This window comes from Ascidiella aspersa, chromosome 4 (assembly GCF_963924565.1).
Source record: "Ascidiella aspersa chromosome 4, kaAscAspe10.2, whole genome shotgun sequence".
NCBI classification, from domain to species: domain Eukaryota; kingdom Metazoa; phylum Chordata; class Ascidiacea; order Phlebobranchia; family Ascidiidae; genus Ascidiella; species Ascidiella aspersa.
In genome coordinates, this window is record NC_139450.1 from 3,334,046 (window position 1) to 3,359,052 (window position 25,007).

The window sequence follows — 25,007 nt, forward strand, 5'->3', positions numbered from 1 at the left end:
ACGTGATTTGAGCACACATATTTGTAGTGGTTTAGCGTGCTATCTATTGATTCGAACTATATTTGCCCCTATGACTTCGTTGTATCCGATAGGACTCCAATGGTCCAGCCACAAGATCGAAATGAGAGCAACATCGATGTCGGAATATCACACATTTCGGAATAAGACAAAAATGGGACTAGGACCTAATACTCGTAATAACGTATAAACGGAATATGTCCTAAATACGTCGGAATAAGACTTAACTTGCAAGAACCAAGCCTATACAAAATTTCACCTAACCCCGCCCCTAAGTACATCACAAACCCATCTAATAATTTTAACTCTAAAATAATTTTCTAACCCTAAACATGGCCGAAAAATCGATGCCAAAACAGCGAAGCCCTAACGGCGCCGTTCCATCTAGTGTGCCCAAGCGTCGACACTAAAACGGCCGATGGCCCCTGTTCGTCCCATACCCTCTCCCTTCAGTTTCAGACGTTATTTTGGCCATTAAACGCCCTGTTTCGATGAATTTAGGACTTTTTTCGGCGGGTAGGTGTCTTGTTCAGGAGATTTAGATGTTATTCTGTCGTGGGGATTAGGCAGGGCCGGATTGAGGTTTTCATGGACCTGGGGCTGTATGGTAGTCAGAGGCCTATTGGTCTATTTTCATTTTGTTTATTGTTTCACAATTCATAGGCGTAGCCAGGGGGCACAGGGGCCATGTCCACCCAAAATTTATAAATATTTTATTCCTAATAATTTGTTTTGTAGCATTTATAAGCAGTACCACAACAGTCGATCACAGACATGTCACACCTTCAATTGTTATGCACTGTTACGTCATAAACGATGTAGTTTATTACGTTTGGTATATTAATGTGGTTTTACTACTTTTAGTCAGTTTTTGCTCTTTGAATGGTTTGTGAGGATTGCGAACACTAAGTCAGCTGCTGCTCGAAACGGTTTGCTAGCATTGTTATTTGTGTTCGTTATGGCAGTTAATACACTGGTGAAAGCTAAACAAAAAGTTCAAACTTTTTGGCACCATGAAAAAAATTTTCGGCTGGCTACGCCACTATGCCACAATTACCATAAAATAACATTGCTTTCTTCACTTATCAAACAGATCCAATTAACGTGTTTTTCCAGCTGTTTATAACGTCATCGCTGTATATTCTTTCTCCAAAATCTCGTTTTTTATACAAAAGTAGAGCTAAGGAGTGCAACCTACTTAGACTACCGCATTTGATTCTTTACTCTTTTAAGCTTTGTATGTGTATTCACAACAGAATCTGGCCCCCAAAAGAACACATAATGCCGACGATAAAAGTTCTAAAATTTATTAATAAAAGCTTGAGAAGCGCACCGCTCCGAACAAAAATCAGTCAGAAAGGTCTAAAACTTTAATACAAATATGTATTTCGCCATATAAATGGCATCATCAGTTTGTCTGTACAAATAAATAGTAAAAAATTTAAAATAATAAAATGTAAATGTAAAATAAATTAATAAAATACCTCCAAGATGAACAAAGACAAAGACAGTCTGCGTATAAACGCCAACCACCAAAGTAAAAACAAAAGCAAAAGGAGCATGCGATACGTGTAGCGGCCACAGAAAGCCACTGATAAAAACACGGCCCAGAGGGAAGCGGTATGAGAATCAGTGACGTAGCAAAACACGGTAGATAAGAAAAGGTGGAAAGGCAAAAGCAAACCTAAAAGCACGGTTAGACAAGAAAACGGCATATAGCTCACATTCCGAAAATGGAACGGCACAACGCACAACGAAAACACAAAAATATATATATATAAAAATAAAAAAATTATATACAAAAAAGGCTACCGAATTTTGCTATTTAACCCCTTAAAACATCTTGTACAATTGAAAACAGTTATTAATTAACGACATGTAGCATAAATGAAAAACAAGTATAAAAATAAACGCATAAACCAAACATACATGCACGTGCGATGCTAATGACAATTTATGGCGTTTTATAACAGATTATTTTTTTTTAACAAATTAGTCGATGGGTTTGGAATGTATAACTGGAGGTTGTAGGTAAACGTTAACTAAATCAAAGCACATTATTCTTGGTTTAAATAAAATCTTTAATCAAGCAACATTAGTCTGTAAGAAATTGTGTTGTTCAAAACTTGAAAGCAGTTGTCTCTGTGAAGTTGACATTGAAATCCATCAAGTTGCTCTGTATATATATATATATATATATATATATATATATATATATATACATAAGTTGTTATTATGTGACAGTAAATATTAAAGTATATTAAGGGCAAACATATCGATATCTGACGAATACTCTGAAATAGTGTAACCTTTACTAAGTTAAACCAAACTGTAGGAATGTATACCCATTGAATGTATATGTAAGATAACCATTGAATGTATATGTAAATATATAAACAGAATAGATAGTTACAAAACAACCTGCTATTAACCGGGCAAAACCTTTATAACATACAAAACTGTAATATAAAAATCTCTAGTCTGCATCGCTTGGCAACGTTTTGTTATGAATGATTAGTCTTCGCTTTCTCTGTTCAACTGAATCCAGTTCAATTCAGTTCGCTTGAAACGTAAAATTTCTAACGCATGTTCGAACACAGACGCTTCAAAGCCCCGAATTATCCCAATACGAGCGCTGCAAGCGTTGAAAACAAATCGAATCGGATGCTATTGATGCCAAAACCTTGACTGAAACTTTAGGCATTTTGGAATGACTTGCTTACAAAACTGGTATTATGCATAGGGCAGGCAACATTAAAGCCTCTATAGTCTTTATATTTTATACTACTCAGTATATAAGTCGCCAACGCTCTATCGTTTTAATTATTAACCCTGATCAGGTCAGCTGGTATCTGCTGCCGAAACGTCGGTTTATACTTCGTATATATAATTATATACGAAGAAATAATTATAACTGACCCAGGGGGTCCTAGCGAGGGATTGCCAGAAATTCCTCCCTAGAGGCAGACTTTTTAAAAAGTGAGTTTTAATTTTGCCGTATAATTCGCCAGCATTATAACTATACCCTAGACCTGCCTGCCCTTTCCTCTCACTTCCTCTTCCCCCTTAAGCATCTTTGGTTGGCAAGCGGTGACTAAATAGGGGCGCTGGTCTAGAATCCTACCACAGTTATAAAATCAACGCACAAAATTTAAGTTACAGTGCGAGTTAGCGTTTGGGTGTGTGTGGGTCAAGTATTATTATATTCTTTGTTTAATGATAATACTTGACCCACTCTATCCCAAACGCTAACCCACAAACCCCAAATAACGTTTCGTTGTGGTAGGATTGGAGACCAGCGCCCTAAATAGGCCTACACGACACCCTGCAGATTTCAGGCAGCACAGAAGCTGTAGGAATTTCTGGAGACAAAGCCTGCAGGTCGGGAATGGTCGGAACGCTCACAGTATTATTATTAAATATAATAACACTTGACCTACCTTCACCCAAACGCTAACCCCAACCCTAACCCAAATATTGTGCGTTGGTTTAATAATTGTTTTAATACGGTAACACTTAAATTAGTGAGCGTTCCGACCATTCATCATTTCGTAAATTAGTATTACCCGCCAAAAACTGACAGTAATCAGTAGAAAAACTTGTAATTAACAAGCATTAAGCCATCGACGTTCACCAACCATGAGCAGGCTTTTCACATTTGGTTTAAAAAAAATTTTTGCAGTCAGCTAGATTTTTAACAATGGTAGAGCGGGAAATAACATAAAAGTATATAAATCAATTTCAAGGTTATAAAAACCCACTAGATTCTCCAAGAAAACCACTAGTTTATTTCAAAAAACACTAGATCTAGTGGAAAACCACTAGGACTGACAACCCTGATAACAATTAAGCGGCAGCAAGCCCAGCATAGTTAGGGACATCATTCCCCTAATGTAATACAACTAAATTGTTTGTATTTAATAAAATATTTATGTAATTTTCCCTTTCTAAATGCTTTTATTATTAAAATTATTTTTTTTTTGAATTTATTTCTTAAATATTTAGCCATTCATCATTGCACAATCTACGAACAAATGGATACCTTAGTGCAATAAAAAAAACAAATATTACTTTTCTGTACAGCTGTTTGCCAGTATATCACACTCACGAAGATTCGTGAGTGTTATGAGCGAGTGGAATAAGCTTTTCGCATAAAGCGGAACGCTAAGCCGCCAGTGGATCAGTGGACATCCACGGGATTGCTTGAAGGCCAAGGAAGTGAAATTAACAGACGGCTTAATGCGACCGAAACGAGTCGGATCGGGTGCTCCATGGCAACACCAATAAAGCCTTTCAAAGAACCTGCGTGGAAGGACTACGCCTGACTGATCGCGCCTTTTCATACCGAACAATGCCACGGGTGCGACACAAAAACCGAAAGGCGAATGTAATTTGGCGAAGCAGGTCAAACCTTATTGTAGTGGTAGATACTTAAACATGCATTGTGAGGTCCCAAATCCAAGCATTATAGGAAAGTTTCCTATTGGCTGAAATTTTATGACGTCACAGACGCTCAGCTGAGCGGCCGAACTAGGACTTAAGAGTTGAACAAACCATCGACCTCAATAATACATTAGCAGAGAAGCTATTTTTTTTTTATTTTAACAGTTTGAATAGTTTAGTTATAGATTTTCGCACGGTTCTTCAATTTTTTATAAAAAAACAGATTGCTGTCATTAGTTACCAATGACGCTTTTTTGACTCGCTTAGCATTAAGCAAGATTCACACCAGACGCGGTTGGCGGCAAGTGGCGCGTTTTTGCGTTCGACGGCAAGCGACGGGGTATTCACACCAGACGGCGTCATGCCGTGACGGCGTGATTTTTTAGCTTGAAACGGCTGACGGCAAAGTTAAATCAGATTTAACTTTTCCGTCAGCCGCACTACTTGCAGACTGAAGAGCTGTGTGCAGAACCTTGTTGCAACGGGACAATTTCGTAGTTTTAAGCTGGTTTGCTTGAGGATAGAAGGTTTATGTAATATTTATTTATGGTAAGGGTACAGTTTGTCTTTCCCTAATATTTTTTTTTGAAAAAGTGTCGCAAGAAGAAAGGTGCAATAATGTTGGTTTGATTTAATTATTTTGGTGTTGTGTTGTAGACTTTTGTTAAGATAAACTTTTGCTTGAAAAACAATGGAATTCAATGAAATGCTGATACAATTGGTTCAGGATTCTCCCTGTATATATGATTCTGGTAGCAGCCAGTACAAGGATCAAAAGCGGAAAGAAAATGTGTGGAAACATATTGCCCAACAAACTGGCCAGACAAATAAGACTTGATACCCGGTAAATTATTTTAATCATGACACGATTATCAATGTTGCAGTTGAAACTTGCATGAAGCGCTGGAAGAGTTTGCAAGACCGCTTTGCTAAAGAAAAGAGGAAGAATGAAAATGCACAAAAAAGTGGTGCTGCTGCTGCAAATTTACAGGTTGGGAGCACTATGAGGCTCTTAAATTTTTGCAAGAGCATTTGAGGCATAAAGTGTGTGATTTTTAAAATTAATAGAAATTTTTTAAATGTGCTCTGTTAACAACTGTGATTTTTCATAGGACTGTTGGCAACTTTCGCCAAACCTCCAGTCCAATTATTAATTTCACACAAGATGAAGCTATACCAGAAGATGGTATTTTTATATTTGTTTGGTTTCAATCAATTCAATTTAACATATACTAATGTATAGTGTCTTGCACTTTTTGTATGCTTATGTGCACTTTTGTACAGTCTAGTTGTTTTCAATTTCATATGCTCCTGGTGTTGTGTTAGTGTCTTGTATTTTTATATGCTTTTTTGTACTTTTTATATTCCAAGTGTTAATTGTGTGTACTCATGGTATTCTGTTACCTCATTATATTTTTTGTTCTGTATTATTAGCCAATGTTTACGCTGTTTCTGGCTTATCAAACATGAAAATGTACAAAAATAAATTTAACAAAACAGTGAATGAAAAGAACGAGGTTCATATGTAGCAAAGGTAATGCAGATCCTTACTGGGCTTTAATAACAAATTGTTCTCATTGCTAAGATATTTGTCTTAATAAATAAAAAACATGCATGACTATTTGATTCTTTACTGGGGTGGGGTTTAATATACTCCTTCTGTCAAGCACACTGACCCACTTTATTTGGCTATAAGCGTCCAAAAGCGCAAATAACCATGGACACATAAGTTATGAACCGTTACTTTTCGTGCCCTTTTGAATTTGGCAAAGCCTTTGTTTAGTACAAGATGATCCATTCCTATCCCGCTGTGTTTGCAAGACAAAAACACTTCGTCGCCAAACGCATAGCTGGTGTGAACGCCGTTTTTGCGTCAAACGTCGCGCGGAAGAAACGCGATCAACCGTTGCCGCCGCTTATCGCCAGCCGTCACCGTCAACCGCGTCTGGTGTGCAGAGCCCTTAAGCCCTGCTTAAAATGTCATCTTTTTGAATAACTAACGAATTTACTTTTTATAAGTTAAGAGTTTGGCGCTGGTCTAGAATCCTACCACAATTATTAAATCAGCGCACAATTTTTAGTTAGCTTTTGGGTGTGTCAAGTATTATAATATTTTTTAATTAATAATAATACTTGACCAACCCTAACCCAAATAAGTGCGTTGTGGTAAGATTCTAGACCAATTTTAACTGCTTTTTTAAGAACCCCTTTGCAAACCCAAATTAAAAGAGGCTGTCTATTGGTTACAATTGTATTCATTCCGGCATATCTGCTAAATCAAATTTCCAAAAGCACAATGCATTTTATTTTTTGAATAACTCGTACAAACACGACAACAATTTTTTGCAGTAAACTATTTTAAAAGTAATAAAATATAATTAATAACATAAATATGAAGCTGACCCAAAACAAAATCTATCAACATGTAAATGCTCTTTAGGTATACATGTGTATGTTTTTAAGCTGTTGTTTAACCCCATTATTATGAAATTCATTTTTATTGCAAGATAATGGAACACAATGTAAGCGTTTCAATGTAAAAAAATGTTGTTGCACTTTGTTGAGGATGATTGCTTCTCCAGTGCTATGGGGTCACTTTGATTTTTTTCCTGCTCTACATGGTGACTTTGACAACAGGTCCTTCTGCCCAAGAAACTAACATTTCCTCCAAGTGTGTTTCCTCAAACCCAAGCAGGTATAATACAGCTACCGGCTAAAGGTCCTGCTTGTAAAATACAAAAAAACCTAATGACCACAAAAGATTACCTTAAGGATGCGGTTGGAAAATCTTGATATCTAAAAAAATTTAGAGGTTGTAAATTAATAATTGTGATACCAGTCAACTCCTTTTTAGGTATTAATGAATTGTTGTTGGTAAAGTCACTAACATGTTCATAAAATGTAATGCCAGGTGCAGAATTTTTTTTTATCAGGAATAGTTAACAAAAGTAGCTTTCTGTTAAAAGAAACTATAATAGCATTTAAATATCATGATTCTATAATTAAAATTTCTCTATATTTATTCATGCAGAGTAAAAGATTACTTTAGCATTGAGCAAACACATGTAGATAGATGCTCGACAATTTTGTACTAAATTAACAAATGGTATGTTAGACCTAAGTTAAGAATACTACTTTATATATTGATAAGCAAATATTAGTGTTTGTTGTTCTGTTTTTTTTTTTTTATACCTACTATTTCAAAATACCTTGTTATTCTACTTTGGACATTGTTAGTTTAAAATAAAACCTTTTGTTGAGATTAAATTTATCAATTAAGAAAATAAAGGAAGCAATACAAATAATGTCTTAGATTGCTTAGAATAATTATTAAAATTTGAAATTCTTTATGCTAATGCTTATTTTTTGTTTACTTACAAGAAGCTAGTTTTTATTTCACTTACAAGAAAAACCAATTGGGTTGCCAAAGCTTAGTCTTCATACCTAAGCTTAATATTTGGGTGGCTGCGAAAAAAGGTTGAGAAGCACTGGCTTACATCATGTTCCATTTATCTTGCAATAAAAATAAATTGTTTTTGCAATTTAATATTTTTCTCTTTCATAATACTTGCATTTAACAACAGCTTAAAATCATACAGATAAATATTTAAAGCATTTACATTTTGAAAGATTTTGTTTTTGGGTCTTTTTCACATTTATTATTTATATTTTAATACATTTAAAAAAGTTTACTGCAAAAGTTTGTTGTCGTTTTTGATTGAGTTATTCAAGGAATAAAATGTGTTGTACTTTTGTAAAATTGATTAGGCAGATATGCGAGAATGAATACTATTGCAACCAATAGACATCTTTTTTGGGGGGAGGTGGGGTTGCAAAGTGGTTCTTAAAAAAGCGGTTAAAATTAAAACTCTTAACTTGTAAAGAGTAATTCGTTAGTTATTCAAAAAGATGACATTTAAAGCAGGGCTTAGGCTTGCTTAATGCTAAGCGAGTCAAGAAAGCGTCATTGGTAACTAATGACAGCAATCTGTTTTTTAGCAAAGATTGAAGAACTGGGTGAAAATCTATGTTTAGGTTTGGGTGGGTGTGTGGGGCACGGGGTTAGTAGTTTAAGCTTCTGACTCCCGTTTTAAGTTGACTAGAAGGTTGCGTGCGTATAACTCGTTCGCCAACCACAATGCTTCTGGTGATTAATAATTGTATTATCTGATAAGCGAACACCCAGTTGAAACTATAGTAGGCGGACAAGTTAGCATACAGGAGATGCTACTTGCAAATGTCAAAGTTGCGAACAGCACAAGACGTCAACAAAGAAGAAGTTAGTTTACAAGCGGATAGCGGCAGTCTTAAATAGCTACCGACAATCCAACTGCTGACTGCAGAAACAGGCCATTTAGCATTTAACACTTTGGTGCGAGCAGCGTTGCTTCGCATAGACAATTATCGCTGACAAAGCAAATACATCACAAAAGTTACTGTAAATACAATAGCTCTTAAGTCGGTAAATTCATGCAAACTACAGGTGCAGTATTATTAATAAAAATACTGAACCCATCCTAACCAAAATAATGTGCGTTGTGGTAGGATTGTAGACCAGCGCCAAATCTATAACTAAACTATTCAAAGACACACCCAAACGCTAACTCGCACCCTAACCCAAATATTGTGCGCTGATTTAATAATTGTGGTAGGATTCTAGACCAGCGCCAAACTCTTAACTTGTAAAAAGTAAATTCGTTAGTTATTCAAAAAGATGACACTTTAAGTAGGGCTTAAGGCTTGCTTAATGCTAAGCGAGTCAAAAAAGCGTCATTGGTAACTAATGACAGCAATCTGTTTTTTTATAAAAAATTGAAGAACCGTGCGAAAATCTATAACTAAACTATTCAAACTGTTAAAATAAAAAAAAATAGCTTTTCTGCTAATTTATTATTGAGGTCGATAGTTTGTTCAACTCTTAAGTCCTAGTTCGGCCGCTCAGCTGAGCGTCTGTGACGTCATAAAATTTCAGCCAATAGGAAACTTTCCTATAATGCTTGGATTTGGGACCTCACAATGCATGTTTAAGTATCTACCTATTGTAGTCGGCCGCCCACTCGGATCTTCCGTGCAAAGATAATGTTGACACAAAGTCTGATATTTTCAGGGCCCGTAAATAATGTGTTCATCTCTCTGGGTTACCGGGTTCTATTTAATGGGCGTGGGGAGATTGTTGTGTTTACCGGCAACAGTTTAAATATTTGTAAAGTAATTCGTTTGTAAGGAACGACAAGCCATCCCCCATACTTTGGAATCACTGCAACTAAGGGGCGATAAACTACGACTTTTTGCGTCGGATATTTACCGCAATGCTTTCGCAGTTTATTTTCTCAAATGATGATTTCCCGTAGTTACATGTTTAAGTTCATAGAATTCAGTGGTTCCCAACCTTGCTGTTCTCGCGACCTTTTTTAAGTTTTCGATATGTTGCGTGACCTTCAAATATATTGCGTATAATGCGTAAACCAGGGTCAATTAAAAACACATTTCAAAATTGGAAAAAAATTTAGACGGATTGTATTAAAATTTGGTTAAAATGTCTGGATTTCAGTTTGCACAAGATAAAGTTACAGTTTGAGGGTTCTACTATTTTTATTATACATTGTTTGACTGAAGCTACGCTTGTTTCATTAATTAAAAACTGTAATGGTGACGGTCGGTTGCTTGTGCTCCTAATTGGTTATATTTTATTGGTTCCCAATATCTTGCGGGTGACGACAACCACTAAATAGATGAGAGTTTAAATAACAAAGATTCCTTTTCTGAACTCTTTATACTTTACTTAAGGAGTCAGTTTTAATCGACCCGAAGCATCACGTTAATGATTCCCTCAAGCGATAAAAGTACTTCGGACTTGAAACTTCAAGCATATGATAAACAGGAAGCTAAAAACCAAACAAATGGAGTATAATTAAACAAGGACGTTTTGTTTGCTCAACTTTTATTTCTTCAAGGCGAATTGAAAAACGCGAGTTTAATATTCATCTTCGGCTTCTTCAGCTTCGCCCTCGACCGAATCGACTCCAACCTCCTCGTAATCCTTCTCCAGAGCTGCCAGATCCTCACGAGCTTCTGAGAATTCACCTTCTTCCATTCCCTCGCCAACATACCTTTGATAAAAATCAGTCATTGGCATTAACTCGGAAATGAACAGGGTAATTTAAAGCAACGCAACTTACCAGTGGACGAAGGCACGCTTGGCGTACATCAAGTCGAACTTGTGATCCAAACGAGCCCAGGCTTCAGCGATGGCAGTTGTGTTGCTCAACATGCAAACTGCACGCTGCACCTTTGCCAAATCACCACCAGGAACAACAGTTGGAGGTTGGTAGTTGATTCCAACCTTGAAGCCAGTTGGGCACCAATCCACGAACTGTAAATAAAGAAAATTGAAACAAGGCGGAAAATATAAGAAAGTTTACGGGAAATATAAGAAATAAAGTGTGTTTTTATAATTTCCTGGATGGTACGCTTGGTTTTGATGGTTGCAATGGCGGAGTTGACGTCCTTAGGGACGACGTCACCACGGTACAACATGCAACAAGCCATGTACTTGCCGTGACGTGGATCGCATTTCAACATCTGATTGGCTGGCTCGAAGCAAGCGTTGGTGATCTCGGCAACAGAAAGTTGCTCGTGGTAAGCTTTCTCGGCCGAGATCACTGGGGCGTAAGTGACCAATGGAAAGTGGATACGTGGGTATGGCACCAAGTTGGTTTGGAACTCAGTCAAATCGACATTGAGAGCGCCATCAAACCGCAGAGAAGCGGTGATTGAAGACACAATCTGGCCGATGAGACGGTTCAGGTTGGTGTAAGTTGGTCGTTCGATGTCGAGGTTTCGGCGGCAAATGTCGTAGATGGCCTCGTTGTCGACCATGAAAGCACAGTCGGAATGCTCCAGAGTGGTGTGGGTGGTCAGGATGGAGTTGTATGGCTCAACAACGGCTGTTGAAATCTGAAGGAAAAGCGTAACATGACCCGATTGTCGAAAAGCACACCAGACAATGAAGTCAGATATATAATATTTCGCCCGAAGCAACACAGACCGCAGTTGTACAAACATATGTATCAAGTTTCAGTTGCACAATGCAATAAACAAAACAATAATCGTTTTATCACATAAAAATCGCGTATGCCAGAACTTAGGATGTTTTTACCTGTGGGGCCGGGTAAATAGCGAACTCCAACTTAGACTTTTTTCCGTAGTCGACTGACAACCTCTCCATGAGAAGAGACGCGAATCCGGATCCAGTTCCTCCTCCGAAGGAGTGGAAGATGAGGAATCCCTGGAGACCGGTGCACTGATCGGCCAACTTGCGGATGCGGTCAAGGACCAAGTCGACGATTTCCTTTCCTGAAACCAAACCATTTATTAGTTCACCATCTAGTAAGCAGAAAAGCAAATCGTGCAGGCAGCGCAACTCACCGATGGTGTAATGTCCACGAGCGTAGTTGTTGGCGGCATCTTCCTTGCCGGTGATCAACTGCTCGGGGTGGAACAGCTGGCGGTAGGTTCCGGTGCGGACCTCATCTGAAATTAACCCACGATTAGGTATATTCGGTAATCACGGGTGAATGTCATGTTGATGAGTAAAACAAAATAGGTGCCCATCAGTGGCGTATCCAGGGGGGGGGTTTGGGGGTTCGGACCTCCCCCTTTTCGGAAGTGACATTAACGTTTATTGTTCGATTTTGTCAGGGTTTACCTCACCGTCCTAAGCTGCGTGTTTTTTTCAGTGTAATTGGGTCACACGTCTTGCTAATGCGAAACCAAAATCAAAGGCAAAACGCCTTTTTCGTTTCTTGTTTGGTCGACCGTAAACGCAGGATATTTTTTTGTCTTTCGCCTTTCGTTATTCGTTAGGGTTGGCTGATGAACAAGTGGGTGTTCGACAATTAATAACAGTCAATCAAGCGGTCGCTGTAATTAATCGGGCCCGCTGCCTCTTTAACAAACTATACACGAGTCCATTTTAAATACTTTTTGAGTATTTTAACTACGCAAAGTGCGAAAAATTTTCGCGCTTTGCGCGAATGTTCTTTTTACGTCCGGTTTTTACGTTTTGATGCTGTCTATTGAACTAGATTAGCGCTTCTCTACCGTTGCGCCGTGGAAGGCTGCCAAGTGCCTCGCGGCCAAACGGAAAACGTATTCAAAAATATTGCACATATATTTTTCAACATTTCTTTTATTTTTATTTTCGGCAATGTAACAAAAACTTGCAAGAAATTTTAAACAATGCCATTTTCCCCCCTAAAAAAAATCGCGCTCGCTTCGCTCGCCAGGTCTGTACTCAGTTAAAAAGGTGAAAAACACTGAACTAGATTAACTATTGCAGTGGCGTTTTTGCAGATGTTGCGCTAATGAAATAACACCGGGGAAATGCGATCTTCGTTTAGTATTGCAGGTGGCGAAAGAAGTGCTTTTAATTTAGCGTAGTCCCGTAAATGGATTTACCAAAATCGATCACATATATTTCACGGACTTCTTTTCGTTTTTCTCCTGAAGTTAACGATTCTACACTAAGCGGTTTCGCAGCTGGCGCCTGGCAGGAGTGTCAACGATGTACGTGTGAAATGTGTTTTGCGTCTAAAAGTTTGCTTTTGCTGGACGTTAATTGGCTGTTTCTGATGATTTTTTTTATTATTTATGACGTCATTACAATCGCTGTTTTATGACGTCATATCTGTCAATATTTTATGACGTCATTTACGTCAGACGGAAAAACGGGGAATTCCCTAAGTTGAAAATTCAGGACCCCACTCTTTTTGGATTTCTGGATACGCCCCTGGTGCCCATACAGTCTTCATAGGTATTAAGTATGCACTATTGTTCGTTTTCCAAGCAGACATCTAAGCATTATGCATTTTAATTATTTTTTGTTTTTTGGTTAAATAACGTAGCCTTTATCAAAGGGTGTTTAGTGGACTGTATGTAAAGGTGGTTGTAAAACTTTATGCCACGAAACTTTGCATTTTGAAACTTTAGTAGTGAAAGGATATGGAGTGGCACACAACGTAACAGGCACCGTGATGTTATTCCATAGTACAGTTCGAAATTTCCCTTATTTGCCCTAATGCTGGCAATCAGGCCTGCGCAACAAACGATCCGGAACGAAATTATAACTTTTGTGCCGTCAAATGCTTACGAAATCACCGAATTTCCCAAGTTAGTTGTTACTTGTGAATATATTAACGTTGGAATCTGTTAAAAATAAATGAAGCCCAGCCTGCTAGAAATGCGTCAAAACGCCATTGTTGGCAACCGAAATTAAAGTAGCCAAAAGCGTAACAGGCAATATTAGGTTAAGGGAACGCTTCGCAAACTTCTCAGTCTGCGACCTTTTGTATTAATTTAATTACACTTTTTGTGAATTTTTTGGTTTGAACGATGTTAAAGTGAATATTAAATAAGTGAGCTTAGCTCTTTCGCTACCTTCTCAGTGAACAGTTTTCCCATGTGCGCAAATCTAAAAGCGTTATGCATATTATGGTATGTTGCATCGCGTGACTCAAACTCTGTGAAAGCAAGTAATATGCGAATCTCTTTTGTGTGCCTAATACGTCACGTATCCTTTCAAATAGAAAATTTTGACACTTAAAACCAAAAAGTCAATTTTTTTTCGCGCTTTGGGCGATTAAGACTGGGTTTCTGGGTAGCATAGTAGCCCACGAGTACGCTAAAAGAACATTGAACGGTATATTTTTGGACAATATAAACTTCAGTATACGGCCATGATGTTTTATTTTCTTGTTGCGACCCTTTTACCATTTTGAGTTGTGTAGACTGAGTTTAGCAATCACATAGATAATGGAATAGCCAGATTCTAGTGAAAGTCCCGGTCCTTTTACTAGGTTAAACATTTGCGCTAAAAATAGCCAGCGCATAACAAACGAGGCTTTGGGCACAAAACCATGAAACAATGAATCTTTATATAATTTATCACGAGCGAGGTTCCTAACACATGTTAGGAGGTGAGGAGGGAAATGGGAATGAGCAAATATAACTTAAGGGTACTTCAGAAGTCACTCAAGCGGAAAACACAAGTGGATGGGATTGAGAAGTAAACCGGGAACGAACAAAGCACCTTAAAAAGTGGAACTAAAGCGACTAAATTTGTTTATTTCATTGCTTGACACAAAAAGGAGAAAGTAAACTATAACCAGGTCGCCGTTCTTTGTTTGAGGAGGCGAAAACGCGCACCGCGGCTGTGACGTCATACCCACGAGTCGCGGAAATGAATTTAACATGCTTGAATAAGCTTTGCGTTACGGCATGAATTCAAGTTAATGTTAAACTTTTACTTGTCGAAGCTGCTTCCAAACCACAGCGGAAATTGATCAACCCTGAACATTTATCATCCAACTCAATGTCAAACCTGTAATAATGAAACCCTTACAAAGTATAACTATCTGTGGAAAAAAGGTTATTGTGAAAATAAAACATGTTTTATTGACTAACCGACAACAGTCGGTTCCAAATCGACGAACACGGCTCTCGGCACGTGCTTTCCCGCTCCGGTTTCACTGAAGAAAGTGTTGAAGGAATCGTCGCCGCCGCCGATAGTTTTATCGCTGGGCATCTGACCGTCGGGCTGAATGCCATGTTCGAGGCAGTAAAGCTCCCAACAGGCGTTTCCGATTTGGACTCCGGCTTGGCCGACGTGGATTGAGATACATTCACGCTAGAAATGTTAAAGACACATTTGCACCCTAAGTTATTGATTGGGGTTTCATTCGCACGCGATATCTATATCGCTAACCGCAGCCGTGTTATAAAGCGGTGCTAGGAACCTGGACGCTTTTACTATTGTACGTAAAAATTAATAAAAAATTTTTTTTCTTTAAATACCGCATACCACAACGCATATAATAAGTGTTATTAATAACAAACATAATATTACTTGACCCACCCTCACCCAAACAATATGCCTTGAGGTATACGGTATTATTATTTTTTTTTTTGCATAACTTTTCACGTGCGAAACTTAGAAAAGTGAAAGAGCGCCCCATTTTGCATTATAATAGCATCAAACTTTGTTAAAAATCGCCAACGGTTCAGTACTTGCAACTTTGCGTGAACAAAACGTTACTTGAATCCTACTTTTTCGTTCGGTGGGTTTATTTGGCGCTGGTCTAGAATCCTACCACAGTTATGAAATCAACGCACAAAATTGAGTTAGGTTGCGGGTTAGCGTTTGGGTGTGGGTGGGTGAAGTATTATTATATTCTTTATTTAATAATAATACTTGACCCACCTTAACCCAAACGCTAACCCGCAACCTAACCCAAATAATGCGCGTTGTGGTAGGATTCTAGACCAGCGCCGTTTATTTTGCTAAAATTATTTGGGTGCGAGTTAGCGTTTGAGTTGGTCAAGTATTGTTATCATATTTATTTCTTCCTTGAAATTTCAATTTTAACAACTCGTTTTGGTACTGTACTTTAAAAAAAGTGGTAGAAAACCAGCGCCAAGTATTTGCATGTTTAGATTTCGACATTTTATAGGCGAACATTTCCCATTTTGCGTTAAAATAGCATCCAACTTTGTTAAAAATGACCGTTCAACACTTGATACTTTGTGTGAACAAATAGGCGGTGAAACACCAGCAGCCATTATTAACGCCGCCTAGATAAGTCTAAAAGTGTACTTTTAAGCTAGCTCTCAGTAACTGTACACCGCAAAACAGTTGTTTAACTACGACGAATAGAGTTAAATCAACCTTAAAACTTACAACACAAGTATTAGCAACAAAATAAAGCATACCAAGTCAACGTACCATTATTCTGAATTAGTAGATCGAAGATTTTCAAGCAAATTTGCGCAGAGGAACGAGACACAGCTTTACGATGTGACTTCACCACTGAATGTGCGGAAAACTCGTGAGTGTTTGTCTGATGTGTCTGGGCGACTATGACGTAATAGTAAACAGTGTTGTTTCGGGCCTGATTGAACAAGATTTAGGTAACTTAAGGCTTTTGATTGGTTGTTATTTGTTCTAAATTAGATAATGTTATTGGTTGAAAATTATTTGAACGTCACGCAAGTTTTATTTGTTTTTCGGGTAATGCGCGTTTGGAAAGACCTTATTTATCATTCCTGGGGTTTTAGGATTACATATATAACAAATAATTTGATTTGCCATTTGTCAAATGTTGCAAATAATACCATTAGTTGATAATCACGTTTCGTTTAAAGCTATTAAGTTATGAAATCTGTTAAGTTATGTGGAAATAACTAACTCTATATAACTGTTGAGTATACCTTGTGTAGTTAAGTGACCAATAATAACCCACAATTAGCATGTTCCAAAATTGCGCCTGGGGGTTAACTTATCAAACATAGCCCTTGTACATTTCTTGTCCTCTTAGTTGTATCTATTTCTATTCACAGACAAGGTTTAAGACTTCAAAGTTGTGCCTAGACTTGATTACTGAATGTAGATTTCAAAATTGGATATATTAAAATATTTCAGACTGTGCCCTGAGTTGCGAGCTTTAGAGATAAAAATACAGGACGAAAAACAGTTAAACCTGATAATAAAGTTCCCAGGTTTTGTTAACAGGTGACGGCTTTTATAACATGCAATCAATTTGATTGTTATTAAAATTTCGTCAAATTTACTTAAAGGGGCAGGGCACCATTCTATTTCCTACAGGACAGGTTATAACAAAAGCTATAAGTCAAAATAGGTTGTAGCACAAAAGGCTTTTGTAGGGCTGTCTGTGTTGTATCCCGCAAGTAAAAGTAAGCCAATATTACAAACAAGCTGTGATGGAAATCAAAGGGTATTTACTTTACGGCAATAAAATAATAGTGTCAAAAAGCAACTGGAGACCATTATTAGCGGTTTATTGGATCAACATTGCAAATATAAAATAACGGTAAAACATCTTGTCAGGTAGATATCAATGGAAAGGTTTAAAAAATTGAAAAATGTGCATGTAGCCATAGTCTAAAATTGATCGTTCCGATTATAATGGATGGTGTTTCATATAACATAGCGTGTGTTGCTCGACCTAAGCCACGATTTATACCACAGCACGAAATTTTTCCTGACATGGAATCGATATTAGTCTGTTTCCAGCAACTAGGCACTCAGTCGGTCACTAGAAGGTTGTTGAGTACGTCGTACTTTAAGCCCCTTAAAAAGCTGGCAGGGCGGTATCGAAGAGCGACACATGATATCGAACTGAATTGTATCAAATCTAATCAACTGGGATTTTAATTTGTGTCAAGCGAACGACGCCAGATAAGTTGTGTAATGTAATTACGCAGCGTTGCTCGAATGCTTGAATTCATTATTACAAGAGCGTTTCAATTTAAAGGTTTTCTACAAAAGGGACCACTCTTTTAAATTCGAATTTAAATCGCTGCGATTGCTTTGTTTTCACGATTTCACCCAAGCATTTATCCGCATTTCCAGGGCTTGAGTAACGCGAATTAAAGAGCATATTAAAAAGCAGGTCTTGTACGTAATAGGCGTCTTGCCGCGACATGCCATACCGCCGGGAAAGAAAGCACAAAGCCAATTTGTTTGGCCTCTTATCGCTCGGCAAACATGGGTGCGGTGTAATCGCCCAGCAACCAGCAGACCAAAACTGCTTTCAGCTATCATCCAAACGAGCCTGGCTTCGTATGTTGTCTGCTGTGGCTTGTACTTGTGTATTTGTTGCCCTGGCTACATTCGAATCACAGCGATTAGGCCATCCAGCTGCCTGGCGTACACTGCTGGCAAGTGCAATCGATAAGCCTTTGTTTAGGCAAGGCGCTTTCGGTCTCGCTACATACAGTCGCTTGGTCAAGGGTGCTGAATCTGACGGTACAGCTCTCACCGAATTAAAATGAGTAAAAGGTAAGACCCCATTATTCACACAAAAAACACATACCGCGCTGGTTTAACCTAATGCAAATCTTTAACTTTGTATGTTTTCGTCAATCGTATTCGTTTCAAATAGTAGGTTTTCCCAATTATATTGTCGGTAATGTGAAATAGAAGTTTTAGTTCTTGACAAAACTTATTTCTGAGTTATAAGGTTACGCGTTGGTATATTAAATTATGGAATACGTTGCAGGTTTTTGAATACATATCTAGTTTAACTTAATAGTGTATTGGCATTTGACGAAAAAATCGATAGTTATATCACCTAAAAAGAAGGTCATATGAAATTGTATTTAGTGTCAGGGATTTTATTCTACAACAAAAAAATAAGTTCAATTAATATTTATTTAACATAAAAAAGCTTTATTGCGCACATATACATCCAAACCGGCGCTGCTGAACGATTTAAGATTACCTTTATTGCACAACCTAGTGGTGGAAATATAGGTCTACCGCTGGATAAACATCTTTTAAAAATATTTTTAGTATAAGCAATTGTCGAATGGAAGTGTGCAATTGTATTTCCATCTGTGAAAGAAAGTAATTAGATCATAAAAAGTTTCTGTATGGCAATTCTCAAAAAGTGAGCCGAATTTAAAGTTGTTTAACCGAACAAAAAACTTTAGTTTGACATTTTACCAAAGCAGAACACCATACAACCAAGCTAATAGCGTTTGGGATCGGCATCTGTTGAACTTATTTTAAAACAATATGTTTATTCATCGTGTTTCTACTTATAGGTTCAAATCACTCTAGAAACGATGTTCAATGCAAGCCAAAGATCCGCATAACATCTGCAGTATTTCAGTTACGCCAGCACAATTTCAATACGTCATAGTTGATGACGTAAACAAGGTAAAAGTAAAATAAGTAAGGCACTTCTCTCAATATTTTAGTTCGTTTAATTTTTTCTAATGCAATTTTTTTAAATTAACGACAGTTTTTGAAATAAAAATCGGTTCGCGTTGACCTGGGTCTTAAATTACTTAACAATTAGAATTTAAAAAACTACAAAACAATTAGAATTTTAAAACTTGCTGTTTTTCGGTCAAACTTACGCGTAAATATGAAAGTAAAATTGAGTCTAAATACATTCAAGCAGAAGGCACCAAAAGCATTATTGTCAATGTACTTGTTTCTCTGTAAGTCCACGGATCACAGGTTAAGAACCCCTGACTTAAAGGTAGAGAACTGAAGGTATGCTCTTGCATTTGCAAATTATTTTATTTTGTTGTAGGTTTTGTTTTGCTATGTGTCGAAGGCAGGCAACAGCCACTGGAAAGCAGTTATGGCAGTTTTGGAAGGTTCACTGAAAAATTTAGACCACTCACGTCGCTATGGCAACGTGTCAGATGTTCCAGTTAGAACGGGATCACCAAAACATGAGCCGGAATTTTTCAAGTAGGTCCCATAAAATGGCGTAATTTGTTAACAGTTTGTTATTGCGTTTAGTAGATCCAATCTGTTCCCTATGTATTAAACATTAAAGCAAGAAAAGCAATTAATATTTATAGGATTTCGCGATTTTATTTAAAAATCGTTTTCTCAGAAGTGATAATGAAAGTTTTACGATCAGATTAAAGTGAAACTTTAATAACAGCTTTACATTTTTAGTTTGGCTGATAAAACTGTACAGCAAACTGTAATACGAACATATACACCGCACGCGCAATTGGGCGCACACACATTTTAGCCCTGGCTGGTGAAATTCCCACAGGGCGCCACAAAACGAGGTGCTGGTAGAAATCGAACTGCTGCTTGCCTTCTACTTAAAAAAGGTCAACTTAAGCTTCGTGCCTTAAGGCCCGTTTACACTACAGCTGCACTGAGCTGCGCTGGGCGTGAAGTTGTTTTCACTACAGCTGCGCTGAGCCGAGCTGGGCGTAAAAATCGCTCCAAACGTAACGTATTTCTATAGCTGCACTGGGCTTGAGTTTAGCAAAGCATGAAATCGCTCCAAAGCATAACTTTAAGCTAGCTGCAGCTGCTGCATGGGGTTTGAGTTTAGCAAAGCGTGACACGCTCGCCACAATAGAATTTAAATGCAAATTACACTTTGCTCAGCTCGGTGCAGCTGTAGTGTAAACGGGCCTTTATTGCCAAACATGGCGCTGCCACCCGATTCGATTTGTTTTCAGCGCTTGTAGCGCTCGTATTAAAATAATTCGGGACTTTAAAGCGTCTATGTTAGAACATGTGTTAAAATTTGGACGCTTCAAGTGGACTGTATTAGAACAGGATACAGGCGAACGGCGAATGCGCAGACTAACCATGCATAACGAAACGTTGCCAAGCGATGCAGACTACAGTTTTTTATCTTGTACAGTTTTGGATATTATAAATGGGCAAATGTTTATAACTGTACTAAGTTAATGCGATGTTTATAATTTTACCGAGTAAATAGCAGGTGAAAGACTTTTATTGTTGCTGAAGCCTACCTCAGCGAACATTGTTTGGGTTAGGGTGCGGGTTAGCGTTTCGGTTTGGGTAGGTTAAAAGCAATATTATTAAATAATAATACTTAAACTACCCTCACCCCAGTCTGGAAAGTATGACAGATCACGCGGGTGCACGGCCGAAAAAATTCGGGTGACCGGGTAATCGGGTTCAACAAAGTTAAAAAAGTGCATCTCTCGTCTGCTTTCAAATTTCCGGACTTTCACGTTATGATTTTCTCATGCACTCTGTATTGCATACATTGCACTGTAAACGTATAAATAGGGGTGCACAGACGTTTTACATGTTTACGGTGCAATTCAGATTTTTTTCGGGCTGCACTTTTGAAAGGTTGAAAAAAACTCGCAGGTGCACTTCCCATGCTTTCCACAGTGGCCCTCACCCAAACAGCAACCAACACCCTGACGCAAATATTGCACCTTGCTGTAATAATTGTTTCAACACTGTGGTAGGACTATACCAGGGCCAAGACTTTTATTGTTGCTAAAGCTAATAATTCTGTTTCTGGCTATTAACTTCCATTCCAAAGTTTTATTAGTTAAAAGACAATATTATTATTTATTTATTCATTTGCAATGCTAGAAAATAATAGTTGCAGCTAATTTACTTCATTATAATAAACTTAGTTAGCAAAATATATGCCAAGAAATATTGAATTAGATAAGATGACATTTGTTTTGCAACTGTATTTTCTAAAATTTGGTCACCATTATAATGTAAATTAAGTCCTCAACAAATAGTTAGTAGGTAATCGTAATATACATATTTGAAATATTACAAATTAAAAGAAAAGCTCATATTTTGGTGTTAAATTTAACTTTGACACTTGGCTATTGTTATGGTGCATATTGCACCTAGTTTGCATTCTGTGGCAGATGCATACCAAATATTTTTAAAACAATTTGTGTGCACACCTCAATAACTAAATTGCACACTTTAGAAAAGGTTGAGTTGTGGTAGGATTTAGAACTTCAGTTATGCCAAAATATGTCTGCACATCTGGAAATTTGGTGATGTACATCAGATATCTGTGCATCGCACATTCTTTGAACCACATCTTAGTGTGAATTTCAATTTTGTGGCATATAAATCTTAAGGTCTGAAAATATGTTACTTCCTTCTGTTCATGGTGGTCTGAAGGCATACATCCAAACTGATAAAAACTCATGAATATTTTTAGTTGTAAAAGTGTTGTAGTGGTCTCAAGTTGATAAAACATAGCTGCTGCATAAGGTTGCAAAGTTGTAGGGAATAGTGCCCGATAAATTTAAATTGCTTATATGTTTCATGTTTCACTACCTTAGTTGAACTTAATTTTTAACATTTTTGCATTGTTATCTTTCTCCATTAAGGTCATGTACAAGTCATGATTTTGAATAAAATTTTGAACTTAAGTTGTTTAATATCAATAGCTGCTTTAAGTTTATCATTACATAATTCGATTACATATTATCATGCCTGGCCAAAGTAATTTATATTTTTGTTTTTCATTATTAAAAAGGTTTTTATTTCCTGAAATAGCATTTTATATACAGATAATTCCTAGATCTAATATTTCAGTCAACCCCAAAAATGAAGGACTTTGTAAGGTGAAAGTGCAAGTAAAACTATGTCTCTGGAAGTGTTAAGTAACCTTTAAATCATTGGTAAAGCTCTCTGCATCAGGTCTACACCAATTTTCCAAAAAACAGCTTCAGTTTTCATCCCCACTAACAAACCTTTGTTTAAGAAAGTCAGAGAAAAGGTAATTTCCATTTTGTGTTGTACATTCAAAAACATTAATGTATACCAGCACTTCCCAACCCGTGGCCGATGGTTTCCAGGTACCGAACTCGAAAATGTTTTTTTCAATAATCTTTTACAACGGCTTAGCTAATTGAGTCCGCAGTTATTGAAATATATAACAACTACAAGGCTATTTAATAAAAACCTGCAAGTAGTTTAGGAGAAATATTGGTATACCTAACATTTTTAGTATTGTCTAGTGTCGACAAACGAGTTCAATCATCTAACGAGGAGAAACAACTAGCAATGAACTCGTGGCGCGTATTTGCAAAAAATCATACAGTGATGAAGAAGAGGACAAACATTGAAATGTGTAATTATTCTAGCACGGTGGTTACTGTATATTTACCCCGCATCATTTCACAGAATCGTTCGTGATCGCCGCTTGAAACTGCACACGGTAAAATAAACAGATTTGAAAAATCATATCCAAAATCGCGCCATTGATTGAGTCATAGTTCAACAGGCCGTCTAAAATACCCGGAATGCGATATTTTATTGAAAGGTTTTATGGACTACGTATGCTACTTTTATTACGCACCACATTGTGCAATTTAAAAAAAAATATAAATAGTTTCCTGCTTTATTACACTCTGATTATGGTTTTGTGCCTGGTTTTTAGATATTTTCAATTAGTGCTTTAACTGTGAGTTTAATAAAATAAAAACCAACGGTTATGTGTTCCAGTGTTGGTTGACTACAAAAACTAAGCCTACTTACAAACAACAGTATTTTTGTTACCGGTAGCTGATTTTCACACATTTTGCGTTTCGTCCTTAGTACTAAAAAAGAGGCCGAACGCTGTATTAAAATAAATAATTTTATTAATTACTACATTCAAATTATGTCCGTGTTGGGACGTTCCTTGTTTTATGATTGACGATTAAAAATCAAGCAATATATCCACCGCACAACGCAGTAAATTAAATACGTGATTTGAGCACACATATTTGTAGTGGTTTAGCGTGCTATCTATTGATTCGAACTATATTTGCCCCTACGTATATACAATTATATACGAAGAAATAATTATAACTGACCCAGGGGGTCCTAGCGAGGGATTGCCAGAAATTCCTCCCTAGAGGCAGACTTTAAAAAGTGAGTTTTAATTTTGCCGTATAATTCTCCAGCATTATAACTATACCCTAGACCTGCCTGCCCTTTCCTCTCACTTCCTCTTCCCCCTTAAGCATCTTTGGTTGGCAAGCGGTGACTAAATAGGGGCGCTGGTCTAGAATCCTACCACAGTTATAAAATAAACGCACAAAATTTAAGTTACAGTGCGAATTAGCGTTTGGGTGTTTGTGGGTCAAGTATTATTATATTCTTTGTTTAATGATAATACTTGACCCACTCTAACCCAAACGCTAACCCACAAACCCCAAATAACGTTTCGTTGTGGTAGGATTGGAGACCAGCGCCCTAAATAGGCCTACACGACACCCTGCAGATTTCAGGCAGCACAGAAGCTGTAGGAATTTCTGGAGACAAAGCCTGCAGGTCGGGAATGGTCGGAACGCTCACAGTATTATTATTAAATATAATAACACTTGACCTACCTTCACCCAAACGCTAACCCCAACCCTAACCCAAATATTCTGCGTTGGTTTAATAATTGTTTTAATACGGTAACACTTAAATTAGTGAGCGTTCCGACCATTCATCATTTCGTAAATTAGTATTACCCGCCAAAAACTGACAGTAATCAGTAGAGAAACTTGTAATTAACAAGCATCAAGCCATCGACGTTCACCAACCATGAGCAGGCTTTTCACATTTGGTTTAAAAAAAATTTTTGCAGTCAGCTAGATTTTTAACAATGGTAGAGCGGGAAATAACATAAAAGTATATAAATTAATTTCAAGGTTATAAAAACCCACTAGATTCTCCAAGAAAACCACTAGTTTATTTCAAAAAACACTAGATCTAGTGGAAAACCACTAGGACTGACAACCCTGATAACAATTAAGCGGCAGCAAGCCCAGCATAGTTAGGGACATCATTCCCCTACTGTAATACAGCTAAATTGTTTGTATTTAATAAAATATTTATGTAATTTTCCCTTTCTAAATGCTTTTATTATTAAAATTATTTTTTTTTTGAATTTATTTCTTAAATATTTAGCCATTCATCATTGCACAATCTACGAACAAATGGATACCTTAGTGCAATAAAAAAAACAAATATTACTTTTCTGTACGGTTTCCAGGCCAGTATATCACACTCACGAAGATTCGTGAGTGTTATGAGCGAGTGGAATAAGCTATCCGCATAAAGCGGAACGCTAAGCCGCCAGTGGATCAGTGGACATCCACGGGATTGCTTGAAGGCCAAGGAAGTGAAATTATCAGACGGCTTGAAGCGACCGAAACGAGTCGGATCGGGTGCTCCATGGCAACACCAATAAAGCCTTTCAAAG

At 37.4% G+C, this 25,007-nt stretch overlaps 2 protein-coding genes across 3 annotated transcripts; one reads left to right on the forward strand and one right to left on the reverse strand.

Annotated features, from left to right (window-relative positions):
- Positions 1-10,397: 10,397 nt before the first annotated feature.
- Positions 10,398-16,378, reverse strand: LOC146146693 (tubulin alpha chain, testis-specific-like). The gene is made up of 7 exons (XM_083386359.1): positions 16,244-16,378; positions 14,926-15,148; positions 11,890-11,994; positions 11,621-11,817; positions 10,926-11,418; positions 10,641-10,839; positions 10,398-10,571 (listed from the first exon to the last, which is right to left on the reverse strand). Exons 1-7 carry the CDS (start codon positions 16,244-16,246, stop codon positions 10,436-10,438), a joined length of 1,356 nt encoding a protein of 451 aa, XP_083242485.1. The 5' UTR covers positions 16,247-16,378; the 3' UTR covers positions 10,398-10,435.
- Positions 15,802-23,263, forward strand: LOC146146694 (carbohydrate sulfotransferase 14-like). 2 transcript variants are annotated; one of them, XM_083386361.1, is made up of 4 exons: positions 15,802-16,346; positions 19,087-19,201; positions 19,584-19,747; positions 22,789-23,263. In XM_083386361.1, exons 2-4 carry the CDS (start codon positions 19,115-19,117, stop codon positions 22,964-22,966), a joined length of 429 nt encoding a protein of 142 aa, XP_083242487.1. In that variant the 5' UTR covers positions 15,802-16,346; positions 19,087-19,114; the 3' UTR covers positions 22,967-23,263. The 2 variants fall into 2 exon arrangements, with proteins under 2 accessions (XP_083242487.1, XP_083242486.1); XM_083386360.1 differs by lacking the exon at positions 15,802-16,346 and adding an exon at positions 16,354-18,319.
- The last annotated feature ends 1,744 nt before the right edge of the window (positions 23,264-25,007 follow it).

Coding starts and splice junctions, on each gene's coding strand:
- LOC146146693 (XM_083386359.1), bottom strand. Junction 11,995..14,925: donor TTTGGAACCGACTGTTGTCG/GTTAGTCAATAA, acceptor GGTTAATTTCAG/ATGAGGTCCGCACCGGAACC. Junction 10,840..10,925: donor CATCAAAACCAAGCGTACCA/TCCAGGAAATTA, acceptor ATTTTCTTTATT/TACAGTTCGTGGATTGGTGC.
- LOC146146694 (XM_083386361.1), top strand. CDS start 19,115: ATGCAAGCCAAAGATCCGCATAACATCTGCAGTATTTCAGTTACGCCA. Junction 19,202..19,583: donor TAGTTGATGACGTAAACAAG/GTAAAAGTAAAA, acceptor ATTTTGTTGTAG/GTTTTGTTTTGCTATGTGTC. Junction 19,748..22,788: donor CATGAGCCGGAATTTTTCAA/GTAGGTCCCATA, acceptor AGTATTGTCTAG/TGTCGACAAACGAGTTCAAT.